The sequence below is a fragment of the Protopterus annectens genome, chromosome 2.part1, assembly GCF_019279795.1.
Source record: "Protopterus annectens isolate FY-2018-M chromosome 2.part1, PAN1.0, whole genome shotgun sequence".
NCBI classification, from domain to species: Eukaryota; Metazoa; Chordata; order Ceratodontiformes; family Protopteridae; genus Protopterus; species Protopterus annectens.
This window is the reverse complement of record NC_056729.1, coordinates 1,285,596,743-1,285,617,341: the sequence shown is the minus strand read 5'-3', so window position 1 is coordinate 1,285,617,341 and position 20,599 is coordinate 1,285,596,743. Positions and strand designations below refer to the sequence as shown.

At 36.2% G+C, this 20,599-nt stretch overlaps 1 protein-coding gene across 2 annotated transcripts in view; it reads left to right on the top strand.

Annotated features, from left to right (window-relative positions):
- The first annotated feature begins 3,012 nt into the window (after nucleotides 1-3,012).
- AJAP1 (adherens junctions associated protein 1) overlaps nucleotides 3,013-20,599 on the top strand; it is a 1,259,307-nt gene continuing 1,241,720 nt past the window's right edge. The window contains exon 1 of one of the 2 annotated variants that reach the window (XR_006363642.1): nucleotides 3,013-5,037. Coding sequence is in view for 1 of the 2 variants with exons in the window: in XM_044062794.1 (XP_043918729.1) it covers nucleotides 5,009-5,037 (29 nt within the window). In the remaining variant the exon portion in view is untranslated. The remainder of the gene's footprint in view (nucleotides 5,038-20,599) is intronic. The other variant, XM_044062794.1, reaches the window with a different exon arrangement.

Sequence of the window (20,599 nt, the reverse complement as noted above, 5' to 3'; positions counted from 1 at the left end):
TTTCATGCCTTTAAGTATGAGCAATGGGATGGGAATGATTTTTTTCTATGTCCAGGTTACAATAAGCATATGTGGCATCTGGTTCATTAACTTTTGTTTGAATTTAGTCAGTTTTCTGACTTTCATGTATTCATGTGTTTATTTTGTATCTATCTACCAATCTCTCCATCTATGTCTCTGTCTACCTATCTTGTCTATAGTTATTGTGCTATATTTTTACCTTGAGCATGTTATACCTACTGTGATTTGGTTAAATGACTTGGTGTAAAAAGTTAACAGCACAAGAATTGTTGTGTCTTTTTTAGACCTAGTTGACAAGTGAAGCTTGCCGCAAGCTTCTTTTTAAAAATATCTGAGGTTAAGATATGCCTGTATGAGATCTAGCTTTAGAAACCTGCATACTCAGCATTCTTTCTTTTGGTAATGTCTAGCAGAGGGTGCTCCCACTACAGATGATAAGCAAGTTACACATCAGTGGTGGGTATTTTCAGAGGGCTAGAGTCCAGAGCCACATGGGAAACAAAAGATCAACTTATGTAAAGAATTGCCCTTTACTCTTACTCATATATAGAAGAATCACGGTCCTTAGTTGCTAGGCTGCTGATGTGGGCAAAATCTACTTTGTATGCGTACAAGAAAATATTGCTAAATTTAGTATAATGGACACTGGACCCGCATGCAGAAAGGTTTTATTTGCCAGCAACAGTGTAAGGACTGTGTGTTGACTTAAGTAAGGGCTTTACATAAATTTTGTGAATGTCCAAAAGTGTTTGATCTATAGGTTTATATAGGCAAAGTGGTAAGCAATTGCGTTGAGCTGTCTTTTTCTTGTACAACTTCTGTCTTTTTCACTTATACTGGCTACTCATTGAGATACCAAGGAAAGGGTTCTTAGTCTGAATGCAACAGGTCTCCTTGGTAGTATTGTGCTTGTATCACCTTGCAAAGGAGAATCCCAGGGAAATTATGTAGCTCTGAGTTGAGTTCAGTGGAGAGATAATCTTCCCCTGCAATGGATTAAACTGCAGAACATTGTACTGGTTTCTGAAAGCACAGCATACTGACAGTATTAATTCATTTATTTCAGGTCACTTGCATTCATGTATACTTTTGCACTGAAGCAAGCTGCCCAGTATAATGCCTGCAAAAGGGCTGCCCCCCCCCCCCCCCACACCACCACCACCACCTATTCTCTTCCTATATTACATATCTCAGGTCATAAACTCCTGAAGAAAGGTGCAGACAGACAGTCTGAAGAATTATTTTCTTCTTTCTCCACATCAGGAGTTCTGATGCTAATCTGTTTGGGGTTTTGGGTGGGAGGCATATCAATCACGTGACAAGGGACGGGAGGGGGGCTTGCCATCCTGCAAAAAAATGTAATATTTGTGTACAAAGCTGTTAAAACACCAACTGGTTCTAGGCTGCCAGGATAAAGTATTTTAGGAGAGTGTCTTTCACACATTTCTAGTTTCGGGATATTGCATCTGTTAGGATTTTGTAACGCAGGTAAACTGCAGTTTATTATTTCAGACAGTGTATTCTTCTTTTAAAACTCTGAATAGCTCCAATTATTAGAGTATGCTATTCCACTCTGTTCTTTTCGTGATTCTAAACTTTCATGATTCTAAACTCTGCCGCAGGTGAGGACAACAGCAGCTGAACTGAAAGAATATATTTCTTTATAAAGTTCCTTGCAGAAATTTGTGTCACAATGCAGAAATTTGTGTCACAATCTCAAATGTCATTTATTAAAACTGAACACAATAGATTATATTTTATTCGATCAAAATGTTGCCTATACCCATAGCATGACAGAGAGTGAGTAAACAGGAATACAGAGTACGACATGGTGATTCAAAATAAATATTTTCATAAGATCCAAGATTAAGAAAAAAGATAATTTGCAGTAGCAATTCAATATTTACAGCTATTTCCCTTGTATAAAATGTTCTAGGTGAGTTGGAATAGCTAATAAAATTGTTTTAGATATATTTAATAATATACATTGGTGTTATAAACAGTGCGCAGCTTATTGAATCTACTAGATTCTACGTGTGTGTGTGCGTGTGTGTGTGTGTGTGTGTGTGTGAGAGAGAGAGAGAGAGAGAGTCTGTGCGTGCCTAAGGGGGAAATCATACATCTCAACCTCTCAGAACAAGAAATCTAAACAAAGCCATAAATAAAAGTAAGACAAAGGCCCAAAAATTGGGACAATTTTAAAAATTGCTCTTCGAAAGTTGCTAGAATAAGAAGCTTTGCATTAGCATTAACTTTTGAAGGATCTGAAGTCTGAAGCTCGTGTCTGTCATTATTTTCTAAATGTAATCTGTAATGATTTACCACTAATTTGCCAGAAAACCACAGTATATGAAAAACTGATCAAAATATGATGACAAAATCTGGAACATTCTGCAAAAATATGTACAGTTGAGAGATACTGGGGAATGCTTTTGATGATGCATGCAGTGACAGCATTTTGGGTAGTAAGAGATTTCTACCACGGCCGTCAAAGTTGCTTATGTACATATATATATATATATATATATATATATATATATATATATTTTTTTTTTTTTTTTTTTTCTAGTAGGCTGTCGTTTGTTTTTTGCAAACCCGTACGTGTCTGGAACTGCGCAACAGGATTTCCCAGCTTTCCATGCAATGAAACAGCTGCTCAGCAAGGTGCATGGCTGTGTCTAGGTAAACCTTTGCGGTGCTCACCGATGTTTAAATCCCCCTTAGGCTTTGAAATCAGGTCTGCCGACACTTACGCACAAGCATAAAACTGATTTTTAGGAACTATGACAGAATGTCATTGAAAATAAAATCCTTTTAACTGTAACCTGCAACAGCTGACAGTAGATGTCTTATCTTCAGTCCGATGAACTACCTTCTGCCTTGGTCACTGCATTAGCAAAAGTTGGGGTGTGTGTGTGTGTGTGTGTGTGTGTAGGGGGGGATAATTAAATGCTTATACTGCACGCAAACCTCGATTAGCCAAAATCATTGCTGATTGTCCAACCACTGTCGCTTAGTTGCTGGGCTATAAATCCATTAATCCAATGAGTAAAACCAAGTCCCAAAAGGGACACTAAGTGTATTTTGGGGAACTTGGACCGCGTCACAGCTAATTCACAGGTTACCCGCATTAAAAACATTTAACCACGGTCGATGACGTCATCGTAAAGATGATGTCAAATGTAGGCATCCTGTTCATTAAAATATGCAGCAGCAGTGAAAATTAGTCAGGACGTGTGGCACACAGTGTCAGTGGAACCAGTCTTCGTGAATTGTCTTCAGATGAACAAGAATTGATACTCACATTTTCAGCTCGATTACCTAGTACCCCCAACTACCTCCTGCAGAACAGCACATCAGCACACAAACTACCTCTCTGACCAGTTCCTAAATGCATAATCTTTTCTATAGTTACTGCATCGCTATGTCAGTTAATGTAAAGCTTTAAAGTATCATCGCTGGACAGTGCACTGATTTATACAAATAACAGCAAGGTGAGTCGAAGCTGCAGGTACTTGCTCAGAGCCACGTAAGGTGTCTTCCGCTAATAAATAAGCTCAGTTTGCTTGCAGGTCATTCCTGGATGCTAAAGGCGCCCGTACTGATGTTCTTGGACAACGTCTTAGACCAATTGGTGTACCAGAGGACATGTTTAAAGTAGGTGAGGACTGCGATGTAGCTGAACTCTGAATATTAAACCGTCCTGAGGTGCTAGCAAACGTTGTCTTCTGATGGCGTCGACTGACAGACAAGAAATGTTTCTTTGGAAGAGTAAAGGATATAAGCAACCTCTGAATGAGTAATTAATTAGTTAACAGTAGCAAGGATGCAGCCGTGTCACACTATCAAATGCTTGTTTATCAAGGTAGCATGAGAATATAATTCTACATTCTGAAACACTATTTTTAAGAGAAAGTGCAACTTGCTAATTGTTGACATCTGCAAAGCAATGCCTGTTTGCACACCAAGCAACAAACAGTGCATCTTATTCACTTTGTCCACTTTTGGGAATCAGTGCTGTCACATTTGGGAGGTTTTTTTTCCCTACTTTAAGTGACGTCATACAGGGCTGGTCCGAAAGAGCGGGGCTGTTGGAAACCAGAGAGAAATTCTCAGAGATGCTGAGAGGGAACGCTATGAGCTGCAGAGCAGACATGATGCTGCTATTCGTTTGATGCGCACACTTCAAACTGCTTCACTTTGGGCATTTTAATTTCTTCACACAAAACTCAAAGTCTGACTATGGAGAATAGCTCAGAACCTCTTCATGCTTCTTGAGGAATACCACCAGATCACTGGGATTCAGAGTAGTTTTAATTCTTTGCCCAAATGGACTACAAGACTTCCACTGCCGGGAATCGAACTCAGCGCTTTGTATCAGGACCATATGATTTACACTTTTAAGTCATGTAGAGGGGCTTCTCTTCGCTGCGTATTTGTGTTTATTTTAGAGCTAGTATCAGGACTACTGAGATGAACGTTATTCTGTCAAACCCTTACTTTCCATAGCTTTTAAGTCCTGATCAGCTGGGTTCCTTCTAACTAAATGTCGTGCATTGCTTCTTTTGCATTTTTCCTCTCTCCATATGTGTTTCAAAAGAAGTATTTGCGTTTCTAAAAGGACAATCAAGAGCTGTCATCGTTGTTGCAGGCAGAGCTCCATATCTGGAAGCAAAGGAATTCATAAATAATTCCCCAAGTGATGTGTTGATGTTGTAAGATTCTCACACTGTCCATCGCACTTTGATGAATCCCTACTAAAGATCTGCGTGGAAATAGACCAGGAAAGACACAACACAGCTCACGGCAGCAATGCCACTTAGGTTAGGAGAAGCCAGTCTGCCTCTCCTAACCATCAGAGCGTGAGATTATTCAGAATGGATTATTTTTATTTATAAAACTTTGTAAAAAAATGGACATCTTTATGAGGAATGTACAGAAGGTGGGAATGTGAATATATAAACCCGCCATCAAATTAACAACCAAAATGTGGATAAAACAGCTTTTAGGACTAAGGTAAGAGCATTCTATAGAATTGTTGCAGTTAGTGGATTTGGTGGTTGTGGTGATGGTGGTCATTATGTGTCCGTGTAGTGTCTCCACTGTTACTGAACGTGTAGAGTACATAACTTAAAACAAATCTAAAACCGATTTCCCCCCCGAGGACAGGGTTAAATTTCAATATACATTAATCATTAGAGCAGCTGTTACAGTGAGCCAACGCATCTCCCGAGTCAGTCTGATCAGTGTGGGTTGAACTCTTTGGCGATGGTGGGTAGTGATGTTACTATAATTGCCTTAATAGTGCGTTTCTCCATTTCTGAGTCGTGTTGGGGAGCAGATTTTCTGTATATTTAGTTATTTTTCTTCTTTTTTTGCACAGATATTAAACAATACCTATTAATTATTGTTTAGAAAAATTGTGTTTATTACGATTATTATTATTATTGTTATTATTATTATTATATTGGAAGTATTCTGTGATGCCACTGATCTCTGGTCACCGTATTTATATCCGAATGCGCCCTATAATATAAACTGGTATTATCCCTTCTGTGAACTACTGAGGGCGGTTAGTTTTCTGAAATTCTCGCCAACAACTATATAGACAAGACAATCTGTCTGAGTGTTTAGGAAATAAATCATAGCAGTGACTTCCACGGCGAGATCACAGTAATATGTGTGTCTCCGCTGGGGTGCACCAAAATCCCACTTTAAACCTTGCATATGTAAGAACGTCAACGGTGCCACATTTGGAAAATAACGGAGAAGGTTAAACGATTCCAAATTGTAAGAGCATTGCTTAGTATCATCTGAGTTACTTTTGCTGCGCAGTGAATACGACTTTAATCTGAACGAGTTTGTGACATCAAATCAACTCCAATGTCGATATCGGAGTTCAAAGTGTGTGTGTGTGTGTGTGTGTGTGTGTGTGTGTGTGTAGCTAATGACACTGCATTTATTTCCATCCCTTCCTACCGTCTTTATCTGTACATTGGTAGAAGACGCTAGCCTCAATCATCTCAGTTTTTCTGCATCTGCAGTGATCACTTCGGACACAACCACCACTCTAAAAGTGTGTCAGTGATTACTTCTGTGACTTTAAAATCAAGTATCTAATTATATGCCAAAACACAAATCTGTGATGCTAGTGTTTTTCCAACAAAAGCTACTCAGCTTTTTAAAATGCTCCGAATGCTCTATATGTTTCTTTTAATTAAAAAGATAACGGCTAAAACATTTACTATTTCATAGTCATTATTTTCCAAAAGTACCGGTAAACTTATTATTTTAAAAATGCAACGCGCATGGGTGTTGAAATAACTCACACATTATTTATTATCAATATGCACGTTTGGTAAAGGAGTGTCGGTTGTAAGGGGGTATCGAAATCTTACGTTGTGTACACTAACATTTTTTTATTATAGGAAATCAAGATAAACAATAATCATTTCATTCGTCTATCTTTGAGGGACACTGTAATTTAGCCTAGCCCCTGTTTCTGGACAATAATGTGAAACTTAAAACTAACACGCATACGCAAAAATGCATACAGACAGACACACACATTTGCACTACCATTTCACACACACACACACACACACACACACACACACACACACACACACACACACACACACACACACTCGGTCTTGTTAGAGATGAACACACACACTCTCTGTCTCTCTCTCTCTCTCTCTCAAAATGCCCCCCCCCCCCCCAAGCAATATGTATCAATGCTCATCTGATGCTCTTTGGATTTATTGCTCATTAGAGGAAACAACCTGTCTCTCAATTTAGCCATACAGAAGTATTAGCACTATGTACACAATAAGTGCATTACATCCCTGACCCATGCATTTCCTTTTAAGGAGATCAGAGGATACAACTATCCACAACAAATAAAGTGTGTATTTTACCAAAAGGTATCACTTTAAAGATGGAAAACTGTCTTGACCTTAACCACCATTACAGGACCCTCATAGTAAGTAGGCAATTGTTTGTGACACAAAACAGTACTTTAGTTAAAAAAAATATTGCTAGCTCTCTAAATGAACCTTATCTGTTCGAGTTGTGTTAGCACTCCACTAATTGATACATAGGCAATTCTTAAAAAAAATGTGCTTTAATAATAAATGATGTCAAGCATCAATGTAAAGAAAGAAAGCAAAGCCTCATATTCTAAAAAATACAGGTTTTTAAAAGAAATGAGAGATTGTATAACAAATAAAAGGTTAACATGAAAGCAGACTGCATACAGATATACAGACCACCACTCAGCAGTTATTGTGGTACCACACTTGTTGGTGAGTGGAGTCCTAGCATCATGGTACTTTACCTAGACCATACAGAGAACCATTCATTATTCAAGTATGTGAATATAGATGCAGCAATTCTATGGTGCTAGCTATAATGATAATTGAAAAAAGAGAAACAACATTGGAGGAATCCTTATCCAGCTAAATGCTCTCTGCTTGACCTTATTGAAGCAATGTTCCATTCTAACGCTTCAGAAAATGCATGACATAAGCAGTAGAAGGAAATTGTTGACTACAGAAGATGTAGCCTGAAAATGTAGGGGTTCTGAATAAATGGAAGCAAATAAATATCTGAATGATTGCATAAGTAGGACATTATCAGCATGGTCTGCTTCATTTATGGCATTACATTTGTACGCAAGTGTGATTAAATCTGTGGCTGAGTTATTATAAGAATTCTATAAGGCTTCCTTTCTTAGGAATAAAAAGCAGGGAGAAAGTAACTGGACTGTAAAGATATCAATTCTGTTCATGAATTGTTTTATAATTTGCCTGGTTTATCTATGGGTTAATTTTTTTCACAGAAAGTATCTCTCGGTGGTAAACCACAGTGCAGTTTCAGCAATGGTTGTCATTACAGATAAAGCTATAGTTCTATACTTAATGAGTTTAATCTCTGCTAAGCAAATTAAATCAACAAGATGTTTATCATTTTTGTCTGTGTATATGTTGTGGTGGATAGTGGGTGGGGGCAAATTTGCTTTGTTGTTGTGAATCACTTACAGCAGAAACATGCAAGTCAAGGGTGCAGAAAAGAAGCCTCTCAGGTTTGTAAGAAAACCTTCATAAAATAATTGCTTAACTGTACTGACACATTAAGTACAACACAATAATAAATTAAATAGTTCCTGAAATACATGCATTTGGGTAAGCAAAGCTCACAAAAACTTTCAGTTTTTAAATGAGTTGACTTATAACTTATTTTATTTATTTATTAATCATATAGATCTGCTTAACACAGGTGCTTTCTTTTCAGGGTCACCCAGCATATCTGTTTGACTAACAGATTTGCTCAAAGCATCATAGTAGGCAAACAGAAGCTTAGGGAAGCAAAACCAGGGTGGAGGTCATTAGCAGATCATAGCCTTAACTTCTTGTCTTAAACTGCCCATTCAATGCATTTGTTTTTATGCTCACCACATATGGATGTAGAATATTTACATGTAACAACCTTAAGTGTAGCTTCATTATGAGCTGTTCAGGCATCTGTCTGCGGAATTATTCAGGCAATCTGACTGGTTACATTTCCTTTATTTGCAGCTGTTGATATATATATATATATATATATATATATATATATATATGTGTGTGTGTGTGTGTGTGTGTGTGTGTGTAAATTAGCTAGTAAATGTTTATTTTTCACTGATCGACATTAGTTGCTGAATCCTCTGGTTCACACTATTGCAGCTCTTCTTCTGCTTTTTCTGTTGTATTTGAAACGGTCAGCTCACTTGACAAGTACCATCGCATTTTCATTTTGATCTTGACTCTGTCCAAGTTCTACATATAAGAAAGGTTTTAGTTTTTAAGTAGATATTTCCCAAAGGCATGTAATCAGCCTGCAGATTATCTCGACAGTAGGACTTTGTATCACAGTACAGTTATTTATATACCACTTCTCATATGTTGCTCTTAAGTTTCTAAAATGGATGTGGATAAGAACATTTTTATTTATTCAGCTTCTTTCAGCACAACTACTAGAATGTCTCTTCTCATGATCTGTACCCCAAATGTATTAACAGATATAGCAGAAGAATTTAGATTTCGACAGAAGTGAATACTTACATATTAAAGTGCAAGCATTTTATTGGAATGGTGTAGAAACTGTACGTTATAATAACAAGTGAGTAAAGATTCTAGCTTAAATCTCTCATGGAAATAATTCCATACTAGTAATAGATAACAAACATAGGAAAACAAAAGCTTTTGCTATAATTTTCCAAACCTAATGAGGAAAAGTAATGTAAAATGTAGAATAGTTTATTTTATAAGTGATAACATAATCTGAAATGTATATTTAAGATTCCTGCTGTCATTTCTGCTCGGCAAGTGGAAAGAAAATGCACAACTCACATTTATTACTCCATCTTTGTGTATCTTTCCATTTTTAAAATGAGTTTTCAGTGAGTGGGTTTGGAAGAAGTCAGCACATGTCTATGTTTCTGAAAACAAGGTCATAACTTATTTGTTGAACTGCCTGTTTGATTTAAGCTTCTCTGTGCTTGAATCCCTGAACACCCCACAATATCACTGTATAATACACAGACTGATTTCTTGCAGTGAAATGTTAAATGGAGCAGGAAGACATTGCTTTCTGTCATTGGCAGCTCAATAGATTTGTGTTGTAGATGAAATGATAATTGCTATGGAAACAGCAGAAGTAGAAATATGATTTGATACAGCATACAGTACTCATAAATCATTAGGTTTAATGGTTTACATAATTCTTAATTTTAATACCTTACTCCACTAACATACATCTGACGGTCTTGAGAGACCATAAACTGAAACTGCACAGTCCTTAAAGTAAGACCCCAAAAATAAAACATTTAATGTCAGAAAAAGTTGCGGTGTCTTAGCTTATGTGATGTATATCATGAAGGTCATTATATCACAATCTGTATTGTCTGTTAATGACAGAAACATCATTCTGTTTGCGCAGATTTTTTATTTTTGAGATGATTTTACTTACAAATTAACCATTACAAATTGTACTTGTTAATATTCTTATAAGAGATGGTGTCTTAAAAAAATCTTTAGAGATTTAACTCCAAAGTAAAGTTTTTGATGTCTTCCATTCAAAAAATGTACCAATATTTCAGCAACCCAGTTCTTATAGCATGCAACATACTCTAAATATGACTTCCATTTTTGTTTTCAAATATAATCCACTATATATTCCAAGAGGAGTGGAATGTGACAGTACCTGGCTGACACAAAAACAAGGTGCAGAATTATTTTTAGGAGTTCATCTCTTGACAGCTACTTCTAGGGCTATGCACTACTTACAAAATAAACAAATGGCACTCAGAAACATCAGCTGAATATCTGGTTAGGGAATTAGCTGCTACAGAAACATAATACACTTCTACCAACATCAAGTTCAAAAAGAAAGCAAAGTTTAGATATCACAGCAGTGATAGATGATGCAGTCTGTTTGGACGAATATCTTTAATCATCATGGATAACGGAAATGAAACAGTATTTCCATATTATTATATTTGAGTAGGTAAAAAAAAAACAGTCATTCTCAGCAGAGTTGTACAAGCCTACTACCGTCAAATTTGGTATTCTGACATTATAAAGTAGCGGATATGATATCACAGTTGTTCTTCTAATGCTAGATTGTGTTGTCACAACAGAAGAATGACCAGGTAGGGAACAATCAGCAGCAACAGGGACATCAAAGTAGAGCCAGAACAGACAAGTTTTATAAATAAGAGACAAACATATGCACACAGAAATGCAGACACACCAATGTGCATCTATATATATATGCACAGACGTGCATATGTAAATACGCATGCACAAAAACCTGCAGCATGCAAAGCTTCCCATTTAAGGACTGGCCTGTATCACCTGACTTACCACTTCCATATATTATGATAGCAAAAGCTGCAGGACTCAAAAGTGTCTTAGACTTATTACAGACAGATGTGTTTGACAGTGTGACATGTCAACACAGCTAAAAAGGAAGTATGCACTGTTTAATATGTTAGTTAAAAGGCCACCATAGCAGAGGAAGCCTATACTCTGTTCTCCTTCTGATGATTTGGTACATGTTATTGCTGAAACAACACTCAATGATATTAAGTCCCCTATACCTCACTTCAAAGTATTACTAATACAACTTCAATATGCTTAATATATTTCAGTTATCACATATACAGTTTCATACACTGCTGATGTCAAAATCAACACATTTTTGGTTACACTCTCCTTTATGGCAAGAATATAGTCAAGTAAATGAAACAAAATACATTTTCATTCTTTTCTGGCTTTCTTTAAATACACACACACACACACACACACACACACACACACACACACACACATGCACGAATGCAAACAGTCATATGTGTGTGCATCTACAGATTGTTACTGTTACTGTGAAGCAGATCCAAAGTTTGGTTTCTGCTAATGGCACAGAGGGATAAAACCCTGAGTGTGAACAAGGTGACCCAACTTAATGTAATGACTTGGGGTACATGACAATACACACAAGGGATAATGGACATCCTCATCATGGGGGTGGGGGTGCATGCATTTGGACTCACCATCATGATCAGTTTCACTGCATGGCAGGATGTTATCAATGTCAGAGTAGGTCTTTGGGTGAGCTTCAGGTGTAGTTTTGGATGATAAACTAAATCCATTGCATGTTAAGCCCTGGGATGGTACAGGGACACCTATGAGGAAAGATTAGACCTTAGAATGACATTACCCCAGGAAGCTTTGATCTCCTCAGTGGCGCTGAACATGGGTTAAACTAGTCTGCGGATGGCTAAGATATATTTGGTAGACTATGTCAATGACAAGGGGTAGCTGGCAGTTGGCTGTGGGTAGCCAAAATGTAAGCAAAAAAAAGTGTGATGCCCACAACTGCTTAATAGTCAATCAAGTCTGCCGATGCTATTGAGAGAAGTGAATTTGTTTTCCAACAAAGATAATGCAGTTTTCAAACTATGCTCAAGAAAGCCTCCTTGTTTGACACTGCACTTTTTTATTTGTTTATTTATTGATATAGCTTGTCAATTTGTTAACCATGACAGAGCATGGGTCCTCATGGCCTTTTACCAGACTTAGCCCAGGACCACTGTCTAGCTTAGTGGCTGGTACAGAGTATCACAGTAGACAAATAGAGGCTGTGGGAATCCAATTATAGACACCCTAGACTTGAGGAATCTCAAATACATAATCTTCTACACTACCTGCCAAACACACTCACACACATCCACATGCACACATATACACACTAGTGTGTGTGTATGTATGTTTGTGTGTATATACAGACACAAACTTAACTTTGAAAAATGTTGCTGTAAAGCAGAACTTGGTCTGTATTTTATATTTACAGACACAACCACACACACACACACACACACACACACACACACACACACACACACACACACACACATATGCATACATGTGCACACACACACACACACACACACACACACACACACACACACACACACACACGTGCAAACACACGCACTTGCCTGTACATATGTCTGTGCACATGTGCATATATGTATATTTGTATGCCTGTGTGTCATGTTTTTGAATACACATATATGTATGTATATATGTTGCATGTATGCAAGATGCGTGAAAGGTAATGGATTATCATGTAGCTTAAAATCACATAGTAAACACATAGAATCCAAGTCATAATAAGGTTGCTGGGTGTAACCATTACATTTATAATATACTAAACTGTAGTGCTGTAAACATGCCTATATTGGTGTTGTGAGTATAGTACTATAAATTAAACTATTTTCATATAATTGTGCTAGACTAATTTTAGACTACAAATTTACTTAAATTTTATTGAAAAATATGATGGCTGGTTTGGTATATGATAGAGAACCCTTAAGAATAAATATTAACTTAACAGAAAATTCAATAACAAATTATCTTTATTAGTATACCAGGTATACGGTAGTCTACCAGGCAGACTGAAGTTACAGAAAATGCAGTGTTGACACTGAGAACTGAAATGCCTGGCTGATGTGATAATTTGTGAATCTTTATTTAAATATAGACATAGCAAATGCTCTATGATGTTGCCTATAAGAAAGAAAATTTAAGAAGCTCACATTACCAAGTTTTACTACTATGTAAATTATATGGATGGATTCATGAATGCTTACACTAAGTGTACATGATCTGTATTCAAGAACATCTCCCAAACATTTTATGTGCTGTCTATTCACTCAAAAAGATTATATTAAGTTTAGGCATAGTCTACACTTTGTGGCAATCTTTATGAATCCCCCTCAATATTTAAGGTTCAAGAAAATCTGTAGGGGAAACTAAAATAAGGAGGAAAGAAGGTGGGGGCTATGCTTATGTTATCTACAGGCATTAATGACTCCATCCATCCGTAGTGCTTTATTTTTCCAAGGCATCTCACTTTCTGTTAGTAAGTCCCACTACTGAAATGAGATGTGACAGACAGTAAATCCAAATACATCTATAACAGAATATATTTTTAAATAATCTGAAGTTGTTCTTCAATTAGAGTACTGAAGATCAACTACATTGTGTAGGAAACAGTTCATGTAATTCATATTGCTTTCTGTCATTTGAAACACACTCTGTTGCTCTTAAATAGTTTCAATGGACCTAATATTTCAGGGGTCTATATTACATTATTGAACATTTACATATTCGAACATCATATGGTCGACCCCATATGATCGAGCATGTAAATGTTTGATCGTTTCAATGGAGATCTCCGTACGGTACGGAAATGGAAGTTTTCCATTGTCTGCACTGTAGTGCTATCTTGGAGTTGGTATATTTAAAGAGTGGGGGTGCAGGGGGGATTGTCCCCTGCTTAAACTTTCAGGTAGTTTTTTTTTTTTTGATTTTCGAATATTTAAGAGTTCGAACATATGGTGTCGACCATATGGTGTTTGAACGTTTAACTATTTGATAATCTAATATAGACCCTATTTCAGTAGTGCAGCATCTTAAGGGGAAAGGGCCATGTCTTGCCACATCCTCACCCAGAAAAAACATCAGCTTTATTACTACTTTAACATACTCTTCATAAAATTACTTGCTTTCACTGATTCTGAAATCTGGATGCTACTCATTTAATAGTTTACCTTCTTTTCTCCTCACAGGTTTTCATATCAATTGTTGCCTGACTGAGTCCAAGCAATCATCACAGAGCAATTTACATATTACATTTAGTCAATGAGTTTAGATAACTTGCAATACAAAATATACACATAACTCCATGTTTGAACTAGAAATCTGAAGAGATGAAATGATTACACTCGTGACAAAGTGAAGTACATGAATATTTGTTATTACTAGCTGTAAATTAATAATGAAGATTAAACATGTCCTGGTGTTTTATCCCTCATTTTGCTTTCTTGTCTGATTCTTATCTCCTGTATCTTTTTGATGCCAAGAGCTTCCACTTATCCTGTGCCTTTCCATAAAGCCCTTCTTCTCTGACGCAATAATAGCCACTTTTATTACAAAGCATAAAAAAGAATCTTCAAAGTCAGATTGCATTTGAGCAATGCACCAGCCTTTATCACTTAGTTTCTTCACCTGTTCACATACTATGCATCCTTTTCTCTTCAGTTCATATTCTTGTAGAGGCATTGCAATATGTCCCACGGACCATGGTAATCCTAAAGTATATTGACTGTTCTCCTGCACTGCTGTATATGTCTTCTCTATATATACAGGATTTCAAGACTTGAATCCAGAAAAACATACAACTGCATGCAGTTTGTTTACTTGTATATAGTATATGCACATTAATTCATCTTCTCTGCTGTCTGTTTTTTACATATTGACTCTGTAATGTGTCTTTCTCAATTTGAAGCATTATTTGTCAAAATCTTGGATTGATATTTCAAAGCATCCCTTGTACAATACATTAACACTGATCTATTGGTAGGTATATTCAGTTATTACATATTGGAGTGCTGAGTTCTGTCATGTTGTTAATCTGATAACAAACTTTTCTCAGCAGGTATCTGTTGATTATGGTCTTGGTAGTTGTTAGTTCTTCACTGTTATCAAGCACAGGTACACACATACATAAAAACGTAAGCAAACAATCAAACAAGCAAACAAATAAATACATAATTCCTAAGGTATGTACAGAGCCCATCAGAATTTAATGGATATTCTATACTGCAGACTTTTGGCCCAATAGACTATTGATAATATGACTAGTAGTTAAGTGCCTGTTTGAATGATAAAATTCCTTGTCCTGTCGTAACTACAGAGGGTCTCGTCATGTCAGAGGTCATACATTTTTTTATTTGATAGATACATTAACAGTGAAAAAACAACATTGAAACATTTATTTTAGTAGCATGATGAGTCAATGAAAAAATATATATGATGCTGTCAATGAGAATAAATAATTGTGTGTCAACTGTGATTTTGTTGAGGAACTGATCAGTATATTCCCACTGCAGTCCATTAGTAATGATTCAGTTAAGAACTAACAATGATGACTGAAAGGTTATTTTTTTCTCTCCTGTTTTTTGGCTGTGTTCTTTTATGCTTTTATTAATTCAAAGTAGCTGTCTGTGTGAGGCACAGTTTAGTTTACAAGTCATGGAGCAAATTGTTTTCTCGATAGCAGGCTATTGTGAAAGACATCTCATTGAGAAGAATTCATAACAAAAACACATCAGAAGTGGCAGAGACTCTGTTGGTGTGCCACTAAGATGAAAGCAGACATAACACCTTAAGTAACATTCTGTAAGAGCTTAAACCGTGAGTTTGGAATGCATAAAGATACTGTTCTTTGTTTCAATGCTTGAAGTGTCTGAGGGACATAGCTACACTGTATCTTGTCTAAAATGCCTGCTAATTTACATTAGAATGGATACTTAATCAGCAGATTTGTTACTTTATTTTATAAGCAAAATTTAAAGGTATTGACAGCAAGCTTATCCATCCAGGTATTAATTGAAGGGGTGTAGGCAGAATTTTTGGAATCGTAAATAATTTTCATGAATGTGTCCCCCAAGGGAAGTTTCAAACTTTGACAGTATTTCTGGACACTATATATATATATATATATATATATATATATATATATATATATATACATACATACAGAAAAACATGCTGAAATGTGAGAGAAAAACATAACCCATAAGTCATTATGAAAAAAAAATAAAGATGTTTCTTTAAGTTTACAAAATCATGGTAAGTTTGGCATGCTTTTTCTTGAATGTTATGTACATGTGTTAGCAGCATAGCACAGAGAGAAGTAGATGTGTCAGCAAACCAGACAGATCTGTTTGTACTAGCAACCAGTTTACTATAGGAACCAGGAGAGAGATGAATGAAAAGGCTATGACTCCACACCTCATTTAATGAGAAGCATGATGGCTAAATGGTTTTATCTATGTGGGGCCTGACAACTGGTGGAAATTGGAGATGTTAAATATAAGTCATATCTGCTTGAGGTGTCGGTACATCAGGTGGATGGATGTAGAAGATCCCACTGCATCTATTGTAAAAAGTAGACAGAGTTACCCAAGGCTCAGGCCTGTAGTAGTTGAGAATGCCACCTCTGATCTCCTCTGAAAAGAGTCCAGTGCTCAAGTGGGACCCCGTCAGCAAAGTATAGGTATATTGCCTGATGGGGGCAGATGTTAGGCTTGAGTGTATCATCGAGTAATAAATAAGTCTGTTCGTCTTTCCCATTGGAAAGACATATTCTGACATGCAATGGGAAAGTTAGTCTTTAAGAAGCAAACACAAAGAAAAAAAATGTGAGCAACAAGCTAATGCACTGTGCACCACTCTTCCCATATTTAATCCTAGCAAACAAGCCAGTCCACATCAAAACATGGATGGACTGACGTCTCCATGTCTAGTGGGCAAACATGACTGAAAAACATAGAGCCAAGGAGGAGGAGTGTCAACAGAAAAGCAGAGACCCAGCTATCAAAGAGCACCAAACAGCAATGTCTGCTTATTCCCTGACCACTGGGAAAATCCAATACATTTCATTATATAAATAAATTATTTTTAAAAGTGTATACAACTGTAGACATGGCATATTCCTAGATATACATTGGATCAACTGTAGTTCTGCAGCTCCCCCTTATGCATGCATTTGAACACACTAAGTTACACCTTTATGATACTGTACTCTTTGCGTAATACTATTACCCAGACTATAGTGGCATGTATATTTATTGAATGCATATCCTAAACGAGATAAGAGCTGAAATGTTGCTACTGTTTCAGTAGCAGCTGCATGTGTTATGATGCATACATGGGATACTACAAAATCGACATATGCATAGCCTAACTGTGCAGTTATTCCCTTAATAAAACTAATGTGATTCTGAAATGATTCTTGGCATCATTAGAGTGTTCCAGAATTTTATAGACCATTTTTACATAAACCCAGAGTAAAGGTCTATGCATAATTTAAACAGCAGGAAAATGCCAAAGACCAGATGGGGTTCATGTTTATCAGTGCATTTACCAAATAAATGAATGGTCTCTTGGATAAATATTTATACAATTTGTAATCATTTATTTATGTTTTCTGCTTGTCACATACCTCATATTTGTGACAACTTCTACTGTTGTAATCTTACCCAGTTTTATAAGTTCTTACTAGTCGTGCAGTCCAGGAAACCATTTACCTTAGGATAAATTCCTTATTGTCCCAAATAACTGTCAAGTTAACTGACTTACTCAAGGTGATAAAGCAGGCAAATGAAGGCTAAGGGAATCAAAATCTGTATAACAAGACGTAGTTTGTTAATAGCTCAAAGTCTTAATCTACACTTACTGCCAGACATTTTGTTCCATATTAAAACAAAAATTCTGCAATTCTAGTCACGATTAAAGCATACAAGCTGTGTCTGTGATAAAAAACCCTCTAGCAAACAACATTGTTTCAGATTATATCATGCTTTTCAGTGTGCTGAGAAGCTAAATAAATTGAGATGTAACCTCCACTCTTTCAGAACAGCAACAGTTTTCACATACCTCATAATTCGGCTGCACATTGTTTACTTTCTCTGCAAAGTATTTTTGAAACTGTTGAAGAAGAAATATTGATAGACATTTTGTTGAGTCTGTGCTGCCTTTGAAATTGGTAGAGGTGATATTAGTCTGATCATCAAGAATTCCAATAATATTTGCTGAAGTTATTTCCATATTTGTTATCAATCTACAGATGTTGGCATAAAATCAGTGAAATTTTCTATGCTGTTCATTTAAAATCTAGTAATACTTTAAATAGTATTCTTTGGTAGATAAGGTAGGCACAATAAACATGCACAAAGACATCTATACTCATAATTGTGAAGAATAAAAGAAGTACATTTTAAATTGGAAAACTTATTCTTTTGAAACAGAATATACTAATTATATTGTAGTAATAGAAAAGTAACTGTTTCTTTTATGTAAGTCAGTTGTTTTAAACTGTTTCCATTATTTCAGTAAAGGTCTGTAAAATAAGTTCATGTCTCATTGTTCTATAATTTATCTCATTTTAACTTACTTTAGAAATAATGTGTGAACTGTGAGTGAGTTATCAAATCAATAACATCGTCTGAGCTGGACACACCATAATACAAATGATGCCAAATATATTTCTAAAACAGCAGAATGATGATGATGAAGATGATAATAATAATAATAATAATAATAATAATAAGTTCAGACAAGATCAGGCACATCTAGGGTGGTATGTTCACTTGCTTGGTATGTGAAATATCTCCTAACAAATCCAATAAGGAATCCAGATACCTGTTTCCACTGTGGAAAATCAGGGCCAGCACTAGTAATGGATAGACTGCAGGATGTCATTCCTCCTTATCGCCTTAACCTTCATGTGTCTGACCATTCGAGTGCAGATTACAGACTTGACTGCTGAAGTCCCTTCATGTGCCATGTATTCTTATCTTATTTTATTTCTTTATCTTTATTTTATTTATTTTGCCTTTGTTTAATCAGTTTGTCTGACAAGGTATAGTTAAAAACTCTTTTTCAGAAGTTGCTTGGGAAGAAAAACTCCAACATATTACGTCTTTTAAACAGACATTCAGTAATATGTTGTACCTTATACATCTATTCAGTTTCTTTAAATGTTATTCAAATTAAATGTACTGTTCTATTTTTATCAATTTTAAATCATTAGCTAGCTGTTCTCCCCGGGCCTCCACTGAAAACGGGTCTTTGACCCAATCAGACTTTCCCGGTTACCAAATGTAAACAAATATTTATTTATTTAGTTAACATTTGTTTACCAGGAATGTCCAACTTGGAACAAAGCCAATTTTCAGCAGAGGCCCAGGGAGAAAACCTCCAGATGTATGTGTTTGAAATGTGGGAGGAAACCAGAGCACCCAGGGAAAACCCACATGAATGCAGGGAGGACATGTAGACTCTGCATATGAGGCACCCCAGCTGAGAATAAAACCGGAGACCCTCTTGCTGGGAGATGACAATGCTACCTCTACAGCACTCCACTGGAGTGTTCATCAAGTAATATATAGTAACAATTACACATTCATTTGCTAATCAAATTGCATTCATATGAAACAAAGGCAACTATTACAGTATAATGAAACTTATGGATTAATAGGTAACACTGAGCATATGAAGAGGTGTATTAGTGAGTTTGTCACATAGATAATAGATCATGTGATTAGTGTTTAGTAATTCAAAGAAATGGAGGCGAGGGCAAGAACTATGTAGAGCAGAAAATGTTAATATTGTGGTAAGGACATGGAATATAAAGCAGGTTCATAGGTTCTTCTTCACTATATCGACACCTTATCATTTCATTCGTATTTTATGTCTCACCTTTTTCCTTCCTGGATGTAATCTGCTGACACTCTTATTCCGACTACCTTTTCAAGTCTTTCTCCACTTTTCCGTTTTTGTTTTCATATCCCTTATCCCAACATTCTGTTTGCACTTTTCCGTTTTTGTTTTCATATCCCTTATCCCAACATTCTGTTTGCACTTTTCCGTTTTTGTTTTCATATCCCTTATCCCAACATTCTGTTTGCACTTTTCCGTTTTTGTTTTCATATCCCTTATCCCAACATTCTGTTTGCACTTTTCCGTTTTTGTTTTCATATCCCTTATCCCAACATTCTGTTTGCATGCTTTCCTTTCCCTCTTTCAGCCACAAACACTTATCCGTTAGCTTTGATAATACCATTCTTCACAGTCCCTATCAAAACTGCATCTTATTTGTCAATACTTTACTTGTTATGACTTCCTGATGTCTTGTCTTAATTGGGTCTATTAAATAAAATGCCATACTAATGGTCATTCTCGATTATGACCCTTTGTGCGTGCATCAAAACTGCCGACTGTAGTGTTTTTTAAATATCTCAGGAAAATTTCTACTGTTGTAAATAGAATGCAGTTAACCTGCTTTGCCTTCATTGTTTTGTATAGAACTTGACACTACTGTAAGTGTAAAATATATTTTTTTGCATAATTCTACTCTGTTTTATTACTTGGAATTATCTGGGTGTTTTTCCCTTGGATAT